Source organism: Acomys minous (genome assembly GCF_964271855.1).
Source record: "Acomys minous genome assembly, chromosome: 3".
Classification (NCBI taxonomy): Eukaryota; Metazoa; Chordata; class Mammalia; order Rodentia; family Muridae; genus Acomys; species Acomys minous.
The window spans coordinates 61,841,585-61,865,911 of NC_140485.1; the positions used below are offsets into that span (position 1 = coordinate 61,841,585).

At 49.6% G+C, this 24,327-nt stretch overlaps 1 protein-coding gene across 2 annotated transcripts; it reads left to right on the plus strand.

Annotated features, from left to right (window-relative positions):
- Positions 1-2,669: 2,669 nt before the first annotated feature.
- Positions 2,670-12,718, plus strand: ZBP1 (Z-DNA binding protein 1). Of its 2 annotated transcripts, none has more exons than XM_084774645.1 (8): positions 2,670-2,861; positions 4,368-4,604; positions 5,358-5,546; positions 7,646-7,813; positions 9,227-9,391; positions 10,312-10,533; positions 11,626-11,800; positions 12,370-12,718. In XM_084774645.1, the coding sequence occupies exons 1-8, from the start codon at positions 2,828-2,830 to the stop codon at positions 12,398-12,400; spliced, it is 1,221 nt and encodes a 406-aa protein (XP_084630771.1). In that variant the 5' UTR covers positions 2,670-2,827; the 3' UTR covers positions 12,401-12,718. The 2 variants fall into 2 exon arrangements, with proteins under 2 accessions (XP_084630771.1, XP_084630772.1); XM_084774646.1 differs by having other exon boundaries at positions 10,312-10,527.
- The last annotated feature ends 11,609 nt before the right edge of the window (positions 12,719-24,327 follow it).

Consider the following 24,327-nt stretch of genomic DNA (forward strand, 5'->3'; position numbering starts at 1 on the left):
TCTGAGAGTTAAGGCAAACCCCCAAAAGAGGCTACTAATGGCAGAGCAGCAGGATAAAAAGAACCCGGGTGACTGCACCAAATCTGGGGTGCCTGCCAACGATTGCAAGCAACAACAACAATGAGGACAACAGGTCCATCTGCACAGTCTAATCTACTGCTGCAGAGGCGAAAGATAGTCCGGATGTTGAAAATCAGCTTGACATCTTTATAAATCTTTCTTTTTTACATTTATCTTAAACAAAGATAAAGGTTATAAGATACTGCAAACCTTTAGAGGTAAGAATCCCAGTACACATTATGACATAGTCTTGACACTCAGGAAACAACAGTGTGATGGTCAGGAAACAGAAGGCAAGCTTGGCTACACAGCGGGACCCTGTCTCAAACATTAAAAAGAAAAAAAAAAGAGTCGTGAATGCTGAGCTGTCCATGGCAGAGTCACAGCATTAAGCTTCTGACATGGTGGAATGCTGGGAAGGTCAGGGCATTCATGAACCTAACTTCCTTTCCTGTTTCCAGAAAACACCAAACATGTTTTCTGCTTACACAAATGCTGTGAGCGCATGTGAGGTGTGGGATAGAAATGCCTTTCTTGCTTGTTATCTCTGTCTTTCTAGTTAAGGAAACTGAGGTTTAGGTGCCCATAGCAACAAAGGAGTGGGTCCCACTCCAGCCTGCTTTTGTTTTGTTTTGTTTTTGGGAAGGGTTTCTCTGTGTAGCCTTGGCTGTCCTGGACTCTGTAAACCAGGCCGGCCTCGAACTCACAGCGATCCACCTGCCTCTACCTCCCAAGTGCTGGGATTAAAGGCGTGAGCCACCACTGCCTGGCTCCAGCCTGCTTTGGAAGGAGGCTGGGACCACTCCCAGGCCATCCCATGTGTGTCCTGGCCTTCCCCCACCCCACCCTGCTGTGGGTTCTGATGCTGATTCCCAGAAACATCTCAGGGAAACACAGTGAGGCATGGTGTGGCTTCATGATGGTGACCTCAGAGACAGGAAGGGACCCTCCTCACATTGCTCATGAATGAAGTCCTCGACAAACACAGAGGTAACCCCGCCGGGCTGGGCCTTGGAGCATAGGGGTGGAGGGAGCTCAGCATGCAGAGGCCGTCATCAAGCAAGCGCAGAGCTGAGGGAATGCAACCGGATGGGACCAAAGTCCATCAGCGAACTGACTTCTAAGGCTGACCAGAAAAACCACCAAAAAAAAAAAAAAAAAAGCCAGTGGTTTTCAACCTGTGGGTCACAACTCCTATGGGACCTGTGGGTCACAGCTCCTATGGGGATCAAGTGGTCACCTCAGACCACTAGAAAACATATTTACATTACAATTCATAACAATAGCAAAATTACAGTTATGAAGTAGCAATGAAAATGATTTTATGGCTGGGGGTCACCACAACACGATGAACTGTATTAAAGGGATCACAGCATTAGGAAGGCTGAGAACCACTGACCTAGGCTCTGACTCCTTTCAGGACAGCTAATATAAAGAAGAGAAAGGAGGGGAAATAAAAGACGCTGAAAAAAGAGGTGAGGAGAGCAAGGGTGACCAGAAGCCTATCTATCTAAGCATGGAGCTACCACAGCCGGGGACCAAGACCACCCTCTGGGCAAAAGGCAATTGATGGGTGGGCGCCACCTTGTGGCCAGTCTCCAAATGGCACCTCTAGGGAGCGCTGCTGAGAGCTCATTTAAAAGGTGACATTTATTTTGGATAGCAATGGGCAGTACAATTTGCTTTTTTCCTTGGCTGATTCTACAGGCTATGCCCCGCCCCTCAAAGAAATGATAAAAAAAAAATCACTGTCCAGTGGACTTCTCAAGCTCTGTAAGGTGAAGCTGTCTGGGGACCTGACACTTGCAGCTTGTTTGCAGACATTTTGCAGGCACTTTACCTCCTTTACCGTTTCCTCCTCCTGCCCTGACCTGTGTACCAAAGCTACTGAACAGGGGTCCCAAGGTCCTGCCCTCTGCTCCTCACCCACAACCTGTAGCTGGGACCCAGACTCAGGCACATTTTAGGCTGAGTTGTGGGCACAAGGCCATCTCTGTGTGCTTCTGTAATTTGGAACAGAGTGATGTCTGAACTGTTGGAGGATCACTCACCTTTGAATGTTTATGGAAATGAAGGCCTCTTTTTCTTTCTTCTTTCTTTCTTTCTCTCTTTTTTTCTTTTCTTTCTTTCTTTCTTTTTTTTTAATGTGCATTGATGCGAGTGTGTCAGATCCCTTGGAACTGAAGTTACAAGCTTTGAGGTGGATGCTGGGAATTGAACCCAAGTCCTTTGGAAGAGCAGACAGTGCCTTTAAGCACTGACCCATCTCTCCAGCCTGAGGGGCTCTTTTTCTAGAAGGAATCTGGGTAGACAGCGCTAGCCCTGCCCTGTGGACAAGTAGAGGAGGCACAGGAGGTGCCTTTTCATTAGGTCACCATCTCCATCCTCACAGAACTCTCAGAGGGTGCTCCTTAAGGTCTCGCTCTCCAAGCGGGGGGTCCAGGTGGGCGTTCCCACGCCAGAGGCCAAGGCTCGCCTCTCCTACATCACACCATGCAACTAACTCCAGATTGCTCGCCTACCCTACCACGATTTCGACATCGTTTCTTTCAAGAACCACCCCAAAGTTTCATTTTCTCTTTCTCCAGAAAGCTGCTGGAGAGGGTGGGGATGGAGCCAGTTTGGTATTTGTTTCCGGGGTGGAAACAGCTGATGTCTGCAGGCCTACAAAGCCATCCCTTTCCTGTGGACTCGGAGCCTCAGGCTTGGCTACAGTGCCGGAGCCTGCCTCCCCCAGCCCCAAAGCTGTCCTGAGGCTGCTGTGAGCATGGCTGAAGCTCCAGCTGACCTGAGCGCAGGAGGTAAGCTGTGGTCCCCTGTGGGGGGTGTCTATGGCTCCTAGCCTTTCCCTAGGAGCAGTTCTCAGGGACAGCAGGCAAGGCTCTCAGGAAGAGGGCACCACAGGGAAGCCAGCTTACGGTCAGGGATCCCTCACCTCACAACCCTCACATCATGCGTTGACCCTTGACCTGGAGGAGGTCACCGAGACCTGTGACAGGCCTCAGGCTCAGCACGGCCATTGTGAGAGATGACTTGGCTTGGATAAAGGAGGTGTGGCTTTGGTTCTGTAGTCATGGTCCAGTCCCGACCTTGTAGAATCTTTGCTGTAATCCCTGGGCTCTGTCTGGGGGCCACAAGGCTGCAGGGCACTGGGCTGTGGGGTGGGACCTAGTTTACTGCTTTTCTTTCCTTCTTTCCTTCTTTTTAAATCACTTCTTACTTCAGTCCTCACAATATACTAGACATTATTATTCAAAAGCTATCAGGGAGGGGCCAGGCCAGGTGGCAGATTCAGGGCCAGGCTGAGAAGACCAGGAACTAAAGTTCACTTGGATCCTGGGGATTTTCTAACCCTAACCTTTCTAGCCCGTCACCTCCAGCCCTCTATTTCCTAAACTGCCAAGTTCAGACCCTGCATCCATCCAGTCAGTCCTTCAAGCTCACCCTTTGGAGATGCCTCTGCGTGCCCTGTGTACCCTTAGGGCCAGTGGTCAGTGGTGGGAGAGAGTGCAGGAGAGCCTACAGGACACATTCCCCCAGCAAAGTTTTTCACAAGACAAGGCAAAGCCAAAGCAGGAATAGATGTTCAGTCTTATAACCTCAGCACTGGGGGTGGAGGTGGTGCTGAAGCAGGAGGATTGCTGTCAGTTCCAGGCTAGCTTGAGCTATATGGTGAGACTTTGTCGGGGGGGGGGGGCGGCTAAGGTAAAAGCAGGTGCATGGAAAAGCAGACAGGTGTGTTGAAAGGAGCTTGAGGTGGAGCTTGGGTGGCCCTCAGGGTCAGGCACGGAGGAGGCTGGATGGTGGCCATCTGCGAGACTAGTGGAGCATTGAGGCTGGGGACGTGGGGGATATTTGAGCTGGGCTTTCAGGGCTCCTTCTTCATCAGGCATGGGAGAGGGAGCCATGTGTGTCTCGTGTCTGTTGGGTCCTGACCTGGGAATACCCATGCCATCAATGTGGGTGCTGAGCTGGAGAGCAAGGGACTGACTCCTTAGGCATGCTGGAAGAGGCACTGGGGCACCATAGAGGCATTTTGGGGGCCAGACTTGGTTTCATGCCTCTCCCACTTGCTCCATCTTCTGAGAGTGAGGGTCCCTACCTGTTTGGGGTTCCACACCAGCACACAACCTGACTGGCACCCTTGTCTCTGAGTGGTGCCCTCGCTGCTGTCTGCTTGGCCCAGGTCACAGGTGCCTTCTCTACTCTGGGCTCTCTTGGGAGATCTCTCTCGCCTCTGGAGCATGGATGCCAGCAGCCTATGGGGATCAAGCTTGACTCAGCTCTTCTCTCTGTTCCTCCCTGAGATGATTTGGAGCAAAAGATCCTGCGGGTGTTGAGCGATGCTGGTGGCCCTGTGAGGATTGCCCAGCTGGTGAAGAAGTGCCAAGAGCCCAAGAAAACACTCAATCAAGTCCTTTACCGCCTGAAGAGAGAGGCCAAAGTGTCCTTGGAAGCCCCTGCCACATGGCGCTTAGGCGAGGATGCTTCTGCAGATGGGACCCCTGCCATCCCCGAGGACCCCACCACGCAGCCCAACCTCGGTACTCTGTCCATGTAGGGGAGGAGCAGAGGCCCCCAGCTTAAGCGCCATCTTGACAATGGGCAAGCCCAGATTTAGGTTTGGCTTCAAATCTGAGCTCTGCCATCCTCCCTGTCTCTTGATTTCTTCTGGCCAATGGAGGTAACGTTGAGCCGGAGGCCTGTGTATAGTAGGTGTGCAACAGACTCTAGCAGTAGTGAAGACACAGTCCAAACAGCAGTTACAATGATGGTGAGGGCTGGTGGTAAGGGCTCCCTCGGAGCCGTCAGGCGACTTTGATAGCCACTGAGCAGAAAGGACTCACATTCCAAGAGCTGATGCTGTACCCAAGGCTACCTGCCTTCACCCAGCCTCACAGATGGAGACAGGAAGGGAAGCAGTCTCAGGACCCCAAAACTGTGACCCAAGCAGATGGGTAGCCTTTGAACCCCAGCCCAATGTGTCCCTAAGAGAAATGGGATTGTGCCAACCACAGAGGCTCCACAGGGCTCTCAGAGGCCAGACTCACACTTAGAAGACAAGGGCTCTAAATGGCCACGATGTGGGCACTGCGGTGCCAGCCTGAGCCAGCCTCTAGGGCTAACGCCTCCTTTACATATCTGGTCTCCACTTGACCACTGTACTCAGTATGATGACCCTGTGCTTCTGACGGGCCATGCTCCTGGGCTTCAGTAAGTGTCCCAGGCCACAGCCAGTGGGGGGTCAGCAGATGCAAGACCCTCCTCCTGTTAAAAGCCTGCTTCCCACCTTGCAGATGAAAGAATCTTCCAATTCCTAGAGGCCAACGGGCCCTGCAGGGCCCTGCACATCTCCAAGGCTCTGGGGATGAAGACGGCCAAAGACGTGAACCCACGGCTGTATGCCATGAGGAACAGCCACCGTCTGAGCTATGATGGCCAGACATGGAAAATCTATGGCTCAAGTCGGGAAAGTCAAGAGCTAGGTATGAGAGGTCAAAGTCAGTTTGGGGAGGTCAAGGGTCAAGGGTGGGTGGTCAAGGGTCAGGTTGGGAAGGTCAAAGTTCATGTCAGGAAGGTCAACGATCAGGAGAGGGTCATCCAGGGTCAGGTTGAAAAGTCAAGGCTAAGGATTGGATGGTCTAGGGTCAGATTTTTTTGTTTTGTCTTGTTTTTAGATTTGTTTTATTTTATGTGTATGAGTGTTTTGCCTGCATATATGTGTATGCATCACATGCATGCAGTGCCTGCAGAGACTAAAGGAAGGAATTGGGTCTCCTGGCTAGAACTGGAGTTTCAGATGGGCTGTGAGCCACCATGTGGGTGCTGTGTGCTGGGCCCTCTGGAAGAGCAGCAAGTGCTCTAACCACTCAGCCACCTTTCTAGCCTCAGGATCCGATTTTACTGATCCGCTTTTGGGAGGGGTTCCAGGGTGGGGGCTGCTGGCAGGACTAAAGAGGAGGGGGGGCTGTCCTGCTTCTGGCCTTGGCTGGTGTGGGCCGGCCTGCCTACCTCACTTACAGAGCCCATAGCATTTTCGGCCACAAGAGGAAGACAAGTGATAGTGTAGATGGCAGCTGGATTTTAAACACAAGGACACACACAAATCTTTAATAAAGTCAGTGGGAACCAGCAAAACATACAAGGTTTCTTGTAGCCATTGCTGAGGAGAGAGGAGCCTGGGGTTCTGCAGAGGACGCTAAGAGCTACACAGGCAGAAGGTGGAGGAAGGGACACGCTGGCATCGCTCAGCCTGGACACAGGGTCAAGGGTCGGCCTGAAGGTGACAATGACTCTCTGTGAGCATTTTGTCCATCTTGGGCATTTTAGTCACTTGAAGCCAGGCATGACACTGCAGGGCACGTATCCCAGCACACAGGAGGGGGCAGAGGAAAGAGAACTGCAAGTTCAAGACTAGCCTGAACCCTAAAACTCCCCCACAAAACCTAAACTGATAAATGAGTGGGATTGTTTAAAGGGAGTGCTGGGCTGGGCTTGCATAGAAGCCTGGAGGCCCCAGGAGATCCCTAGATGTAGTGGTACTGTGTTTGAGGTCCAGTGATCTCAGGGACCCCCTAAGTGTTCTTTTTAAATGTCTGTGTGTGTGTGTGTGTGTGTGTGTGTGTGTGTGTGTGTGTGTGTCTGTATGTGTGTGTAGCCCTGGCTGTCCTGGAGCTCACCATGTAGACCAGGCTAGTCTTGAACTCACAGAGATCTGCCTGCCTCTCCCTAACAAATTCTGGAATTAAAGGCATGTACCACTACACCTGGAAAAAGTATCTTTTAAAGCCAGAAAAAGAAATGAACATTTAAAGAATGTATATTTAAAATGTCCCAGCCTAAGTATGTTCATTTTACAGAAACGTAATTAGGAAAAAAAAATGTTGTTTTGGGTTTTGTTTGTTTGATTTGGTTTGGTTTTCTTTCTTTCTTTTTTTTTTTTAAAGATTTATTATTTATTTATTATTATGTATATAGTGCTCTGGCTGCATGTACCCCTGCAGGCCTGTAGAGGGCATCAAATCACACTACAGATGGTTGTGAGCCACCATGTGGATGCTGGGAATTGAACCCAGGACCTTTGGAAGAGCAGTCAGTGCTCTTAACCTCTGAGCCATCTCTCCAACCCCGGGTGGCTGCTTTTAAACACAAGGACATATCTAAATCTTCAATAGTGTCAATAGAGCATGGCAAAACACAGGAGGCATTTTCTAGCCATTGCCGAAGTGGGAGGAGCCTGGGGCTCAGCACTGAGGGGTCTGAGAGCAGGGACAGGGCGAGGTGGGAGTGGCCACCATCTTTTGCCATGAGCCACTGTGGCTAGGATACACAGCTAAGGTACCTGCTGCAGGGACCTGAGGTCATGCTCCAGCTGAGGCTCCACTGTGTCCATCAGACAGGAGGAAGGAAGGCTGGGCTCAGGCCCAGGCAGCTTCTGAATCTTACCTTGCGCCCGCTTTCTTGAGCCCCAGATGGAGTCTGGGCTCTTGCTATAGCAAGCTCCCAGGGAAGTTTGGGTTTGCCCATAGGAGAGAGAGAGCCCAATGCCCTTGAGACAACAAATCAATGGAATATTATCCTGTAGCTCATTCTGGAGTCCGACAAGAGTCCCCTGCAGTTATGTATCAGCAGAATCCAATCAACGTGATCTGCCAACAAGGACCCCACAGCCACATCTCCATCACCAAATCAGAAGCCATCCAGATCGGGCACAGGAACGTCATGCAAATGCAGGGAGCATGTGGTGAATCCGGTAAGAGCAGGGTCCTGGCCGGGTCACCTGCTGTACCTGGGTCGGGAAAGAAATGGAAAGGGGACTTGGTCCTTTGAGGGGAAGGCAACTTCCTTATCCCTGGGGCCTTAGGCACGGCCTTTCTCAGAATGAGGAGCAGGGATCACACTAGTCCATCTGCATGAGAGAATTCAGCTCCCCCTCTCTCAACTGGGCATGGTGGGAGCTACACTTCTCTTCTCTGGACACATGGCTCACTCTCAAATTATGCCTTGAAAAATTGGGGTCATCTTGCACTCAGTGGCTTCTTATCTGTCTATGAATCTATCTACTTATGTGTGTGTGTGTGTGTGTGTTGCATGCATGTGTGTATGTTTGTGTACCTATGTATATGTGTTTGTGTGTGTATGTTTATGTATGTGTGTGTGTGTTTGTGTGTATGGGCATATGTTTGTGTGTTGCATGTGTGTGTATCTTTGTGTATGTGTGTGCATGTTTGTGTGTATGGTGTGTGTGTCTACATGTGTGTGTATGTTTGTGTATTTGTGTGTGTGTGTGTGTGTGTGTGTGTGTGTGTGTGTGTGTGTGTTTACTGAAGCCTGTTCAGAACCAGAAGATGATGTCAGGTGTCCTGTCCTGTCAAGGTGTCCCACTGAACCTGTAGCAAGACTTGCAGGCAGGAAGCCCCAGCTATCCTCCTGTCTCGGTGCCACCCAGCACTAGGGTACAGGTGCGTTCAGCTACCCCGGCTCTTTATGTGAATGCTGGGATCCATACCCAGGTCCTCCTGCTTGCACGGCTATGCTCTTACCCGTTCCCAGCTGTGCCCCAGCCTCAGCATCCTGGTTTAGAAAGTCGGTGCTGTCCAGTGAGTGTTTCCTCTGTAATAAGCATATGAGGGTGTGGGGACCTCACACTCTGGCCCAGTCACTCATGCACAAAACTGTTAGTCCCAAACCCAGATTCTCCCCCATGCCCTTGGGAGAAATCTGTTCTACTACAGGCCTGTTTCCCCGACTGTGGCTATTTTAATTATGGATGTTAAATGGCTCACCTTTTTTTTTTTTTTTCAGATCTAAATGTGTTTGAAAGTTTTTGCATTTCTTTAATGTGAAAATTATAAAAATGAACCTAAAACTGAGCACACAGGAAATAAACCCAGGGCAGACCTGAGCTTTCTTGTCAAGAGGCACGGAGGACTTTTTCCCACTCAAGGGGCTTTCTTTTGATGGGGTCAAAGGTTGAGGACAGCCAGGAGACAGGTGCCCCAACAGTACCCGGAGCCCAGCTGGGAATGCTGTGGACCGCATGACTCCAGCTGCCTCTGGTGTCCTGAGCTTTAGGACAGAGCCATCTAGAGTCTCTAGCAAATCCTTAGTGCTCTGCCCCTCCCGGGTCCCAGGATGCCCCATCATCCTTCTCTCCCTGTGCCAGAGGACCCCTCTGCTCAGGGCATCCCACCTGATGCCTGTGGAGCTCAGCACATCCACTTGGAGAAGACCATGCTCCGACGCGTGCAGCTGGGCCATGGCAATGAGATGACCCTCCCGAGGGATCCAGTGGAGCACTCTGCTTATAGCTTTAGTGGCAGTCCCCCAGGTACCGTGACCTCCACCACCTCACATATCTAGAAAAGACCTGAAGCCAGTGTCTTTGTGAGAAGAGAAGTAAGATGGAAAATTTTTTTTTCTGCCCTGATCCCTGGGAAGGGTTTCTGAATAGCATGTTGAGGTTTTAGATCTGGCTCTCGGGGTCCCCAGTCTCCAAGCATCCACATGCAGCAAACTCCAGTCATCACCCACAAAGTGGAGCCTGAGAGGGAGGAAGCCAGGTCATAGGGACAAGCAGAGGCCTACATGGTGGCCTAAGGAAGCAGAGAGGGAGACCAGCACAGTGAACTGTACTAACAGTGCTCAGTGACTTGAGGAAGCTGGCCAGAGGCCTGGCGGGAACTGGCCTCAGGGGGAACTAACAGAGCCTGGGAGAAGTGTCTCCAGAGAGAAAATGGTCAGTGAGTAGGAGAATAGCAAACAGGGCTCTGAGGTGGCCTTCTGTGACAGTCTCTGGGAGTGAAGGGAGCTTTTGAGCATGGACACTCCTTGCCTTTTTGAGTGCAGAATTGAAGAGGAGCCCAGGGGATTCTGGGAGTCAGTCGGGGGTCTAGGGGGTTCTGGGGTGAAGCTGGGGCTGGAAGAGGAAAGGTGTGAACCATATTTGGTTAGCAGGTCCTTGATCTGCCATCTGTCCAGGAACTGGCCGCAGAGAAGAGGGAGGGAGGGCTCAGAGGCTGGGAGGAAAACGCTGAGGCCAGAGAGGTTTTGCTGAGCTTCAGGGTAAGAGGTGGTTCCCAGGCTTGTGGAGACATGTGCCAGGACACCGAGGTGGGGTGGCAAGACAAAGGCTTACCAGGTCACTGGTGAGAGTCAGCTGTGGGGATGGGACAGCCAGCCTAGAGAAAGGTGCCAGGTCCCCGTGCAACTGTTCACTTCTCCCGGCTTCTCTCTTTGATTTACTTAAAGTCTCAGCCACCACTGCTGACCCAGGAACTTCATTCAATGTGCAAACACCTGAGGCAGGCTGTCATCCTGAGGGGGACATAGCCCAGAGAGTCCACATCAAATCCTGCTTGCTGGAGGATGCCACCATTGGCAACAACAACAAGATGACCATCCACCCTGGGTCAAAGGATGGAGTCGCGGAGTCTGGAGAGAGGGAAGAACCAAAAGAAGACGCAGGTGTCTGTGTGTACCCCGCCTCCCTCATCCACCCTGCCCCTGACCATCCGGCAATAACTGCTGCAAGGACACAAGGGTCTGGAAGGCAGGGAGCAGACCAAAAGTTAGTGTGTAGCTCCAGGCTGCAGGGAAATGTAGGAGTTTACACCAAGGCAATTGGGAGCTGCAGAAGGGCTTTGAGCAGGACAGAAGCAGAAACTTCTTGGATTTGGAGTAAGAGAACCATACACAAATAGTCCCACGCATGGTTATGTTAGGATCAGCATGGAGGGGCCAGAATGTCCAGGTCTCTAGTGGACCCCACACCCCGATGGTGAAATGCTGTATGGCTCACTCAGGGAAAACAGGCCATGGGCCGTGGGTCACTGTCACTGAGCCCAGGGAAGGGACACTTCAGGATGGATAAGTCATGGCTGCTCCCAGATGGGGGAAGTGTGAGCCCTGCAATCAAGGTGTATCTGTGAGAAAACTGAAACAGGGGGCCCAACAGGGACCTGCCAACAAATCCTGGGGAGGGGCTGCAAGTGTAAAAAAAATATGGCAATTGCCAATGCCCTGACGTGGGAGCAGTATAGGGACAGTATTCTGGAAATCGAGAGGGGCTGTCACCCATGAGCCCAAAGCTTTGGTGGGTGCCCAGCCTTTCAGAGGTTGAAGGCACATGTAAAATGCCTCCAGCCCATTTAAAATGAGCTGGGGGACCTATAAGGTGTGAACGGAGGCCTGTGATGTAGAATTTAAGTTCTCCTGGGCCAGTGAGATGGATTTGCTGCTAAGATTGAGAAGGCATTTGCTGCTAAGTCTGAGTTTGATGCCTAGAACCCGCATGGTTGAAGGAGAGACTCAACTCCCACCCAATGCCATCTGACCTCTGCGCGCACACACACACACACACACACACACACACACACACACACACACTTTGAGAACAAAGCCATGGAGCACGTGGGCAAGTAGAAACCTACCGCAGTGGTTGTGGGCATACACTTTGGAGGAGTCTGCAGCATGCCTGCAACCCCTAGAGAACTAAACAGCACAAAGACCTGTGACTTCCCTTCCTCCTTCACTGTCCTTTTCTCTTCCCCACCCACCCTCCAGGTGCAAGTTCTAAAGCCACGCCCCTCGGAAGCACCTTCCACACCCCCAGCGACTCCATGATGCTCACCTCTGAGCTGAGAGCTATGACTGTTGAAGACAGCAGCCCTCAGCCCACAGAACCTGTGCTTAGAGAGGACGGAGTCCCAGACACAGAGCTGTCAGACTTAGGAGTGAGGTGAGAGGCCGAGAGAGCACAGGCAGGCAGCTTGTGGGACAGCCCCTGCACGCAGGGCTCCGAGTAGATTTTTTTGAGATTTGGATGTGATATAATACTCCCTGGAAAGACCAAGGTATTGACAGCTTGGCCCTGGGCTAGGACTGATCATTGTGAAGTCATTCCGAGGGCTCCGAGATCATCCACATGCCAGTCTCCAGATGGATTTGCTTTCTAAGGACATTACCGGAAGGGGTAGAGACTTTGGGAGGGCGGAGGAAAAGAGTCACTGAAGACAGCAGGGTTTCATGTGGTCCAGACTGGCTTTGATTCACTGTGTAGCCAAGGATGACCTTGAGTTTCTGGTCTTCTGGCCTCCACATCCTCAGTGCTAGGATTATAAGCATGTGCCACCAAATTCAGCTTATGAGATGCTAAGGACAGAGCTTCATGCATGCTTTACAGGGCTCTACCAACACAGCTCCAGTCCTGGCCTGGGCCGTCTCCCCTGTGGTCTCTATCTATCCCTTCTTCCTGCCTGCCCTGAAGCGAGCATCCTTCCTCTGCCACGCCCTTCTATTCTGCTACAGGCCAGAAAACAATGGAGTCGTGGGACCATAAGCTGACACCTGACACTATGAGCCAAAACCAGCCTTTCCCGCCTCAAGATCAATCCATCGATCATATGAGCCAGTCCTATCATTTCCTGGGTGTTAACCAGAAGGGAAAAGTCAACAGAGCACAGATACCTGCCCATCCATGTAGACTCTGTGCTGTCCCCAGCAGCGAAGACATGGAACCACCCTTGCTGTCCAACAGTAAAAGAAGGGTAAAGGATGTGTGGCGTATGCACACAGCCACACAAAAGAATGAGGTCATGTCACTTGCTGGGAAAGGGCTGCAGGGCCCACCATGCTAAGTGAATAAAAGACATCTCAAAAAGACAAGCATCATGTTTTCTCTCATTTGTGGCATAGGTTCATTAAAAAAAAAAATCACATACATAGAAGTGACATATGAAAGTAGAATTGAAACCAGTCAGGGGAATAAAAGAGACCAACAGGAGGACGGAGGGAACACTGGGGTGGGGGTGTCACGGTTGGCTTGCCATACATCTGTACAAAGGGGCACCTCTGAAAATCAGTACCACGTTCCGTACCTTAGAAGAAGCCATAGCCAGCACCCCCACAGCTAGTGTCTCATCGGACTAAAGAGCATCAAGGCACTCCGAAAACTGACTTTAAAAATCAATGCAGGGGCCAGTGAGATGGTCAGTGGTAAAGGGATTGCCTCTTAGCTTCAGGTCCCAGGACGCAGGACGCCCTCCTGCACCCGGTTAATACCCTAATCGAAGCTTTCCTTCCACTATGTAGCTGTGCATCGCTAGACCCTGAACCTGTCAGCGTGACCTTAGCCCTTCAGGATTCACACATTGTGAGCAACTTTTTGCCATCATAACACACCCAAGCCAGGAGTGGGCAGGGGGCCCCACGCTCTTCTCTCTCAAGGTGCACCAAGTCCACCTTACTTCTCTAGCATCCGTCCCTTCTGTCCTTGCTCCTCCCAGGGGGAATGATTAGCTGGCTCATGTGTCAATCAACTGGCCTTGGCCAATCAGCAAGCAAGGGTTACTCTATGCCCCGCTCTGGCCTTGGTGAGGTGATGTCATCAGATGCAGGGGGCATGGTCACTGTAACATTTCCAGCACCTTGGGGTTCTGAGTGCTTGGGGAAGGCCAGTGGAACTTTGAGGATGGAGACATGTGCAGCCTCCCAGTGGCGAGAGCATTCTTCCCCTTTGCTCTGCCTCCCCTGTGAGGTGTAGGATGCCACGCCCAGAAACCATTCCCTGGGCCAATCTATGACGGTGGAGGGGTGCGGCTCAGTACAGGGTCTCAGAGGGAATCTTGACGTCCTCCCCAGCCCAGCCAGGTGTGTTGCATGCAACACTCAGATGGGATGCCCTGTCGTTGCAGGAAGTGCTGTGATGTGGTGTCTGTTCCTGGTTCCAGCCACTCCTGAGCTAATCCTGCACTTGCCGCTTAGAAAATCTTAGTGCTGAAGTTGGACATCCAGTGTAGTGCATCCTCTCGTCTCTCTAACGCACCCACGATGCCTTTGAAGCCTCTGGGGCATCTCCACTCATTCTGTCTACTATTCTGCCTCCATCCCCTGCATGCTCTCTCCCAGCCTCCACCCACCCTGCATGCTCTCTCCCAGCCTCCACCCTGTATGCTCTCTCCCAGTCTCCACCCTGCATGCTCTCTCCCACCTTCCACCCACCCTGCTTGCTCTCTCCCAGCCTCCACCCTGCATACTCTCTCCCAGTCTCCACCCTGCATGCTCTCTCCCAGTCTCCACCCTGCTTGCTCTCTCCCAGCCTCCACCCTGCATGCTCTCTCCCAGCCTCCACCCTGTATGCTCTCTCCCACCTTCCACCCACCCTGCATGCTCTCTCCCAGCCTCCACCCTGCATGCTCTCTCCCAGCCTCCACCCTGCATGCTCTCTCCCAGCCTCCACCCTGCATGCTCTCTCCCAGCCTCCACCCTGTATGCTCTCTCCCACCTTCCACCCACCCTGCTTGCTCTCTCCCAGTCTCCACCCTGCATGCTCTCTCCCAGTCTCCACCCTGCATGCTCTCTCCCAGACTCCACCCTGCATGCTCTCTCCCAGTCTCCACCCTGCATGCTCTCTCCCAGTCTCCACCCTGCATGCTCTCTCCCAGCCTCCACCCTGTATGCTCTCTCCCAGCCTCCACCCTGCATGCTCTCTCCCAGCCTCCACCCTGCATGCTCTCTCCCAGCCTCCATCCTTTCTACACATGCCCCCCATCCTTGCTGTCTACTCTCCTCCAGCTAGGCTCACCACTCAGCTCTCCAGATAACCAGACCGACTTGCTTGTTGGTGACAGAAAGCTGTGATGTGTGTGTGTGTGTGTGTGTGTGTGTGTGTGTGTGTGTGTGTGTGTGTACAACAAGGGACAAGATGTTGCTTCTAAGTGTAAGTAGAGTGTTGCAGGCTTAGCTCCTGCTTCAGGGATATGTGCACCCAGGGATTTGGCTGACCCAGAACCTCCACTCCCCTTCTTTTTTCTGCGTCTGTCTGTACTGGTGAAGATGGTTCCTGGCCACCCAGACCCTGTGCCCCAATATGGCTGCCTGAGTAGGGAGACCTCCTTCCCAACAATGAAAGGCACATATGACAGCTTTGAGTAATGTGTTATCTCTAACCAGGCATGGGCCTGAGCAATAAGATGCTTTCCTGATTGGCTACTAGTGTTCAAAGGCTACACCTGGAGCCAGAGAGCCACTACAATCACAGAAGCTAAGGCTGTGGAAGGTGGAGGGCAGAGATGGGCCAAGGGTGGATGGACAGATCTCTGAAGCATTCAGGAAAGAGTTGCCAGTCAGGCAAGAGCCTCAGGAACAATGGCTTATAGTGTGGTTTCCTCACTCTCAATCATCTGGGGCCTCTGGGGTCTCGGCAAACACTGGGCCCTGGGACTACAGAGAAGGAAGCTTGGCAACAGGGAGTTGGACATCAGTGGTCCACCTCAGCAGGGATGGTGGCAGTGGTAACGGAGTGTGGGACCCGGGTCAGCAGCTCCTGGGCACCAGAGCCACACTGGGGAGCTAAAGACCTCTGAGGTCAGGTGAGGGAGGAAGCCTGGGATCTGAACCATACTTTATGGGGACCTGATCTGACCAGAGCATGGAGCCCAGAGTATGGCAACAGAGATGAGGGGGCACTTTGGGACGAAAGGAAGCCAAGAGCAAAGGAAATGGAGAAGGAGTCAAGGCCAGAGGTTGTTTGCACAAGTCTTAGCCACAAGCCAGCCGATCCTCAAATGTGTTCCTTGGGAGCTGGGCAGTAGGGCTCTGTTGGAGGAGGGTTTCAGATGCTGGTTTCAGTGCCCTGAGATCTGGTTACTGAATGTTGAACCATCTCCTGTACCCACGTGATGTAAGGAATGTTCCCCAATTATCCCTAAATAAAGATGCTGAAGATTGGGCCTCAGGCAGAAGTGAGAGGCAGAAGGAAGCTGAGCCACCAAGGGCTAGCAGAGAGAGCAGCACAGGGCTGGACAGTGGGGATGAGGGGAAACAGCCCAGATAAGAAGCGTGTGCAAGTGTTTATGGATTTATATGTGGGAAGTAGCCCAAACACAAATGATTAGAGCAATTGGCATAGGCTGTCGGGCTGGGAGATAAAGGGTGGCTTGAGGCGGGGGATGGGGGGTGTGGGGGGGGTGTGGGGGGTGGGGGGGTGTGTGGGGTGGGGTGGGGGTGGTTAGTATCTGCCCTGACCCTACTGAAATGAGGCTTATAAAAATCCATCCAGTGTCTGGATCTTTTGTTGTGATATGATAACGGGGTAAATAATATCACCATGATAATTACAGGTTTTAAAAATAAACACTGTTAGCTATACTCATATTTTCGACAACAAGGCTCGCTGTGGACTGGGATCCTGTGCCACCACACAGTGGGGTGCTGCAGTCTCCAGAGCAGGCTGCTTTGGGACGTCCCATTGTCAGTGCGAGCTAAGTGCTGGGGTGGCTGGCTCTCCTAATCATCCTCCTCCGCCCAGCTGAAAGCCGGAGGCAGATCTCAGAGCTGGCCTAAGTGAGGTCCATAGTCAAGGGCCCGGTGTCTACCGGGAGCAGAGTGCAGCTCCGGAGCTTGCCCGAGCAGAGTCCTTGCTGCCCGGCGCCGTTTCCTCCTCTGCAGCTAATTTGTCATAAATGAGCTGACAAAGCACTGCATGGCTAATGGAGGCTGGAGGTGAAGGGCGAAGCCATCTCTCAGGAGAGGAAATTAACGAGGCGCCATTAAAAACAAGAAGTGATTGAGTCAGCCCGTCCTCCGCCCTCATCTCTCCAGCCCACCTGCCCCCTCCCTCAGGGTGAGGAGTAAACTTGGCCTTTGGATGGGGGATGAGCCATCCACTCACCCTGAAATGGCTTCTCTTTCCAGTTGTTCAAGGGGCCCTTCAACCTGTACTTTCAACAGATGCCCGCTAACACGAAGATGAGAGTTGTTTCACTTACTCGCCAGTCATGGGGGCGCATGCCTTTAATCCCAGCACTCAGGAGCAGAGGCAGGAGGATCACTGTGAGTTCGAGGCCAGCTTGGTCTACAAAGAGAGTCCACGACAGCCAGAGCTGTTACACAGAGAAACCCTGTCTCGAATAAAATAAAATAAAATAAAATAAAATAAAATAAAATAAAATAAAACAATAAAAAGTTTTATTTACTCAGGTGTCAACAAAAGGGGACTGGCTCCAGAGGTCGTAGGATTCTAGACCTCAGGAATGGCTGTATCCAGGCGCTCAAACTCTATGCTCAGCCTTTGTCCTGACCAGCTCACTTCCTGTGTGACTGCCAGCCACCTACAACTGAGCTCCACCTGTTACCAGACTTCAAGTGGAAAACAAAAACAAAACAGGAGGAAAAAACATGCCCCCACAGAGGATTCTGATTGGTTGGTTGGTAACTGGTCACATGCTGATCCTTGAACCAATCAGAGTCCAGAACAATGAATGGTAGCTGTGGAGCCAAATTCACTCCCTGGCGGTAAGAAGAGGTGAGGTTTCCTTGAGAAGTGTGCCCCCCGCCCCGGGAAAGAGGGAAGCAATTTTAGGCTAACAGAAACCAGCGCCCATTCCAGCCACAGCTGCAGATGTTTATAGACACTCTGAAAGTACAGCAAAAAAAAAATTTTTTTTAAAGATTTATTTATTTGTTATTTATACAGTGTTCTACCTGCATGTACACCTGCCCACCAGAAGAGGGCACTAGACCTCATTGTAGATGGTTGTGAGCCACCATGTGGTTCCTGGGATTTGAACTCAGGACCTTTGGAAGAGCAGACAGTGTTCTTAACCTCTGAACCATCTCGCCAGCAAAACTTTCTTAAAGGAAGGAAAAAAATATCTTCACTCGAAAGCCGTGGGGGAGAGGGAGCTCTCTGAGGAGTGGCAAAGATTCAGGCTCAGCCAAAGCCTCCCTGTAGATCCAGGGCTGCAGCGCCCTTACACAGAAAAGACAAGAGGTGCCCGAGACACAGTAGCTCGGAGAACAGCTTCCTGTGACCGTTGCCCTTTCTCGGTCTCTCACACCTCTTGTTCCACACCAGAACTTCCTCTTCTGTACCCTCTGCAGAGTGCCAGGGGTTGTGATGACATTTGGGTGAGGGTTTGGTTTCTACACAGGTGCTTGTGCATGCTAGGCAGACAGTCTGACATGCAACTGCAGTTTTACACTGAGCACAGCGTAAGCACAGTGAAGAGCTCAGGTGAGTGGCCTGAACATTGCAGAAAATCCTACTCCAAAAGAGAGAGTATTTTTTTTTTAATCTTAATTTTTTCCCGATGATCCAAAAGAGTATTTCTTTTTAAAAAGCGATTCCAGAAAAGCTCAGAATATGAAGGTTAGAGGCAAAGTTGAGATATTACAAAGAGGAATGACAGAGAGCACACAGTGAATAGCGGAAAAAGACTTCTGAGCTGTTGTGTCAGCGCCTCTGGGGGAGGGTGACACCTTTGAACAGGCAGTCAGAGTGGCACAGAATGCCTAGGGGACAAGGATGGGAGCCTGTGTGTCACAGTGCAGAAGAGGACATAAGAGCTGGAAGCAATGATTTACAAAAGGCTTGTGGGACTGTACCCTGCTGGATACTTTAACTGCTTAACACTATACAACTTAGAATCACCTCAGGGAGAATCTCAGTGGGCATTACCTAGGTCAGTTTGACCTGGGAGCATGGCTGTGATGGATAACCTTAAATTAAGAGAAAAACCCAACTCACTGTGGGCAGCACCATTCCCTATACATGGCACGTTGAACTGTGTGAGAGTCGAGAAATCTAGCGGCACAAGCAAACACGCTCGCATTTGTTTCTCTCTGTTCTTGAGTGTGGATGTGATGTCACTGGTTACTTCCGGCTCCTGCCTTGACGTCCTCATAATGATAGGCTATAATACCCTCCTCCTAAATAGTTTTCAGGGTATTTTGTCACACGAACAGAAGTGAAAGTAGGACAACTGGTAAATAAGGTTTTACCTGTAAGATGGATAACAATAGGTGAGAGTGGGGATGGGGTAGGGGTGTGTGTATATGTGTGTGTGTGTGTGTATGTGTGTGTGTGTGTGTGTGTGTGTGTGTGTGTGTGTGTGTAAGTTTCTAGGGGCTCAGATTTCTAGGGTCTCTTAAGCACAAAGTGTAGAAAGGGGGAAACTGTCCAGCCCACTGAATTATATTTTAAAAGGTTTTTTTATTTCCCCAAATGGGGAGCTATGAATTTCTAGAGGAAATACTCTACCGTCTGATTGGTTCAAAGATCAGCATGTGACCCATGCTTGACCAAGCAGAACCCTCGGTGGGACATTTTCCAACAGGGTTCTCCTTAGAGAAGTCTTAACCTGATGACCTTGAGTTGGGTGAAACCCCCAGCCCAGAGATAAGGACGAGTTGGGGGCTGGAGAGATGAATTGGTGATTAAGAGCACTTGTCGTTCCTGTAAAGAACTGGGCTGGTACCCAGCACCCGCATATCTTCCAAAAGTCATCCATAGCACCAATCCCGGGGAAGCCATGACTTCTGACCTCTGCAGGCACCAGGCATGCACACGATGCAAAGACATACATGTAAGCAAAACATCTCATACACATAAAATAAAATAAACCATCATTTGAGAAAGACTTTAGGGAAACTAAAAAGGTCATGCACAAGAAGTTGTGGGATTCAGATGGTATCCACAGACACAGGGTGTCACTCGCTTCCCTGCTCTGGCCCCCTGCGGAGGACTGGGGGCTGGGTTGGACCTGTGATTGAGATGCTTTACCAGGACAGGCCTGTGCTTCTGTCATGGAAGCATCTGGAGGGAAAGGAAGGTGCCACCGTGTGGGAAGGCAGATGCTCTATGGAGACTGAGAAAAGCTGTTGGCGTGGTGACAGGGTGAATGTGGAAAGAAACGTGTGCAGGTTATCATCTATGTATCTGTCAACTTGGCCAGTAGGCAAGCCTGCAGGGCAAGTTCTTAACTGTTGATTGGTGTGCGAGGGTCCAGCCTGGGCAAGTCGACCCTGGGGTGGATAAGAAAGCAGGCTGAGCAAGCCAAGGGGAGCAAGACAGTAAGCAGCATTCTCCCATGGTCTCTACTTCAGTGCCTGCCTTCATTCCTGCCTTCAGTTCCCGCCTCAGCTGCCCTGGATGACAGCTGACTGCTGACTACCTTCGAACCAATAACCTTTTCTCCTTAGCTCACTTTCAGCCGTGGCCTTGTATCATAACAACAGAAAGCAAGCAAACTACGGCAGAAGGCTTCTCCATTTTTCGAAAAATGGAAGCAAATAATTCAATTTTTGCTTCATTCTTGTACATGTGATTTTATTTTTTTATAACAAGATAAAATATAATAAGGTAAAATAGAAACCATCACATTGAAGTTGGAGGAAGTAAACCAACAGAAGGAAAAAGAGGCCCCAAGAAAAGGCATAAAAAATCAGAGACCCACTCCCTCACACACTCAGGTGTCCCATAGGACCACTGACCTGGAAGCCATAATACAGAGGACCTGGTACAACCCTGTGTCAGCCCTGTGCAATGCTGCTTCCATCTCTATGACATCACATGGGTTTTGCTCAGTTGATTCAGAGGGCCTTGTCTTCCCTCTCTGGCTCCTCCTCTTGTAAAAGGCTCCTTGAGCTATGAGAAGAGGGATTTGATGGAGATATTCCATTTAGAGCTGTGTGTTCCCAGGTCTTCCCTTCCCCCACCTCTCTCTTCTCTCCTCTCTCCTTCTCTCTCTCTCTCTCTCTCTCTCTCTCTCTCTCTCTCTCTCTCTCCCTCCTTCCCTCCCTCCCTCCCCCCTGTCTATAATGTCTGGCTGTGGGTCTCTGTACTTGTTCCCATCTGCTACAGGAAGAAGCATCTCTGGTGACGGCTGAATAAGGCACTGATTTATGACCATAGCAAAAAGGCATTATGAGTCATTTTACATTTTTTTCTTTTTAGACCAGTAGTACTTGGTTTTACCCTAGGTATTTGGGATGTCTAGGCTCTAATGCTTGGTCACCCAAGTAGAGTTGGTTACGGGTTCCATCTTGTGGAGTGAGACTTAAGTCAAATCAGGCATTGGTTGGTTACTCCCACGAGCTTTGTGCCACCATTGCCCTAGCATAATTTTCCAGCAGGTCACGTTGTAGATCAAAGGTTTTGTGGCTGGGTTGGTGTTTACATCTCTCTTCTGGTAGCCTGAATGGTACCTTCCTCCACCAAAGGCATTAGAAGAGTGGGGTAAAGAGTCTACATAGGCACCAGCTTGATCTTCCCATGTTCAGTGAGTTGTGTGGGTGTTATGTCCAGCAATGGGGCCTTGCTGTCAGCTTGTGAAAAGCAACCTATTGTCTTGGAAGCAACAGACTGTGTCGTTTGGGAGTTTTTCATGGGACACCTTTGGCCAACAAGTCAATTGGATGTAACCCAGTCCTGGTACAGGAAGCTTCATTTAGTGACAAGAGATGGCCAGTTGGGGCTCCCTTTCCCTCATTATTTGAAGACTTCATTAGGATTCCCTTCACTTATTCTAGAAAGTTTCCCACTGCACTAGGTTCCCATACCACCCCCCATATGACCCTCACCTCTAGCTGTCTCTCCCCACATTCCCTCCCGGAACCCCATCTCTCCTCCCAACCTGATCCAACCCTTCTGCCCACTGCCTCCAGTTCACCCATAAAATCTATTCCCCCCCCCTCCCATCGAGATCCAAGTGTCCCTCATGGTCCCTTCCTCTATACCTAACCTCTCTGGGCCTATGGATTATAGACTGGCGCCTTAGGGTTTCTATCGCTGCTAAGCGACGCTGTGGCCATGGCAACTCTTATAAAGGAAAGAGTTTAACTGGGGACTGGCATAGAGTTCAGAGCTTTAGTCCATTATGGCAGGAAGCATGGCAGAGTGCAGGCAGACATGGTGCTGAAGAGGTAGCTGGGAGTTCTACATCTGGATCAGGCAGCAGGAAGAAAGAGTGGGTCACCAGGACTGGCTCGAACTTCTGACACCTCAAAGCCCATCTTAGTGACCGGCTTCCTCCAACAGGCCACACCTACTCCAACAAGAACACACCTCCTAATAGTGCTGCTCCTTATGTGCCTATGGGAGCCATTTTTAATTCAAACCACCACACATTCTTATCATTTATTTAATGGTTAATATCCACATATAAGTGAATACTTCACTCAGGATTATTTTTTCTAGTTCCATCCATTTATCTGCAAATTTCATGATGTCATTTTTTTTAACAGCTGAGAAATACTCCATTGTGTAAATGTACTACATTTTCTTTATCTATTATTCTGTTGAGGGACATCTAGGTTGTTTCCAACTTCTGGTTATTATGACTACAGCAGCAGCAAACATAGTTGAGCAAGTGCCCTTGTGGTAGGATGGAGCCTTCTTCAGGTATACGCACAAGAGTGCTATAGATGGGCCTTGAGGTAGATCAATTCCCATCTTTCTGAAAAACTGCCATACTGATTTCAATAGTGGATATACAAATTTGCTCTCCCACCATCAATGGAAGAGAGTACCCCTTATGACCACATCATCACTACCAAGAGCTGTCACTTTTGTTATTGACCTTCGCCACTCTGACAGGTGTAAGATGGAATCTCAAAGAAGTTCTGATTTGCATTTCCTTGATGCTAAGGATATTGAACACTTCTTTATGTGTTTCTTAGCCATTTATGATTCCTCTACTGAGAATTCTGTTTAGATCTGTATCTCATTTTTAATTAGATTATTTGGTTTTTTAATATCTAGTTTCTTGAGTTCTTTATATATTTCAGATATTAGTCCTTTATCAGATACGAAGTTGGTTAAAAAAATAAAAATAAAAAACCTTTACCATGCTGTAGGATGCTGTTTTGTCCAAAAGATGGTGTCCATTGGCTTACAGAAGCTTTTCAGTTTCATGAGGTGCTATTTTTTTTCTTTTTCTTTTTTTGTTTTGTTTTTTTGTTTTTTTTGTTTTGTTTTTTGAGACAGGGTCTTTCTGTGTTTGCCTTGGCTGCCTTGAACTCACAGCAATCCACCTGCCTCTGCCTACCAAATGCTGGTATTAAAGGCATGCACCACCATGCCCAGCTCATGAGATCCTATTTATTGTTGATTTTAGTGCCTGATATATCGGTGTTTTGTTCAGAAAGTCTTCTCCTGTGCCAATGTGTTCAAGGATATTTCCCACTTTCTCTTCTATGAGGTTCAGTGTATTTGGTTTTGTGTTTAGATCTTTGATCAATTTGGAGTTAAGTTTTGTGCAGGGTGATAAGTATGGATCTATTTGCATGCTTCTACATGCAGATAACCAGTTTGATCAGCACCATTTGTTGGAAGATGGTGTCTTCTTTCCAGTGTATATTTCTGGCTTCTTTATCGAAATCAAGGGTCCATAGGTGTGTGGATTTACGTCTGGGCTTTCAACTCAATTCCATTGACCAGTGTGTCTGTTTTTATGCCAGTACCACATGGATTTTATTACTATATCTCTATAGTACAATTTGAAATCCAAAATGGGGAGACCTCCATCAGTTCTTTTATTATTCAGGATTGTTTTAGCTACCTTGGGCTTTTGGTTTGATTTTTCATGTGAAACTAAGAATTGTCCTTTCAAACTCCATGAAGAATTGTGTTGGAATTGTGATAGGGATTGCATTGATTCTGTAGATTTCTTTTGTAGGATGGTCATTTACGTTAATCCTACCGATCCATGAGCAAGGAAAATCTTTCCAAGTTCTGGTATCTTCCCTAATTTCTTTCTTCAATGACTTGAATCTTTTATCATACAAGTCTTTCACTTGCTTGGTTAGAGTTACCTCAAGGTACTTTATATTATTTGAGGCTATTATGAAAGGGGTTGTTTCCCTGATTTCTTTGTCATTTGTACGTAGGAAGACTACTGCTTTTTGTGAGTTTTGTATCCAGATACTTTTCTGAAAGTGTCTATCAGCTGTAGGAGTTCTCTGGTAGAAAACTTGGGGTCACTTATGTATAGTATCATTCCCATCTACAAAGACTTTGACTTCGTTCTTTCCAGTTTGTATTCCCTTGATCTCTAGTTGTTGTATTGATCTAGTTAGAACTTCAAGTACTATATTGAATAGACATGGAAAGAGTGGACGGCCTTGTCTTGGTCCTCATTTTAGTGGAATTGCTTTGAGCCTCTCTCCATTTAAGTTGAAGCTGTCTATGGGCTTGCTGTAAAATCGCCTTTATTGTGTTTAGTATGTTCCTTGTGTCCCAGATGTCTCCAAAACTTTTTCAGGAAGGCGTGTTGACTTTTGTCGAAGGCCTTTTCTGCATCTGATGAGATGATCATGTGGGTGTTTTTCTCTTTCAGTTTATTTACATGTGAGTTATTGAGGTGGTCCCTGCAGGTGACATACAGGGAACGGAACCATGGGAAGAGATAGTAGGGAAACCTGGTGCAGATTGACTTCATCAACCTGGACCAGACTTTTATACAGGTGCACAAAGAAGTATCATTA

What these genes read in the sequence shown, in the direction of transcription:
- ZBP1 (XM_084774645.1), top strand. Translation starts at nt 2,828, where the DNA reads ATGGCTGAAGCTCCAGCTGACCTGAGCGCAGGAG. An exon ending in TCGGGAAAGTCAAGAGCTAG is followed by an intron (nt 5,547 to 7,645) that starts GTATGAGAGGTC and finishes ATTATCCTGTAG; the next exon opens with CTCATTCTGGAGTCCGACAA. An exon ending in CTTTAGTGGCAGTCCCCCAG is followed by an intron (nt 9,392 to 10,311) that starts GTACCGTGACCT and finishes ATTTACTTAAAG; the next exon opens with TCTCAGCCACCACTGCTGAC.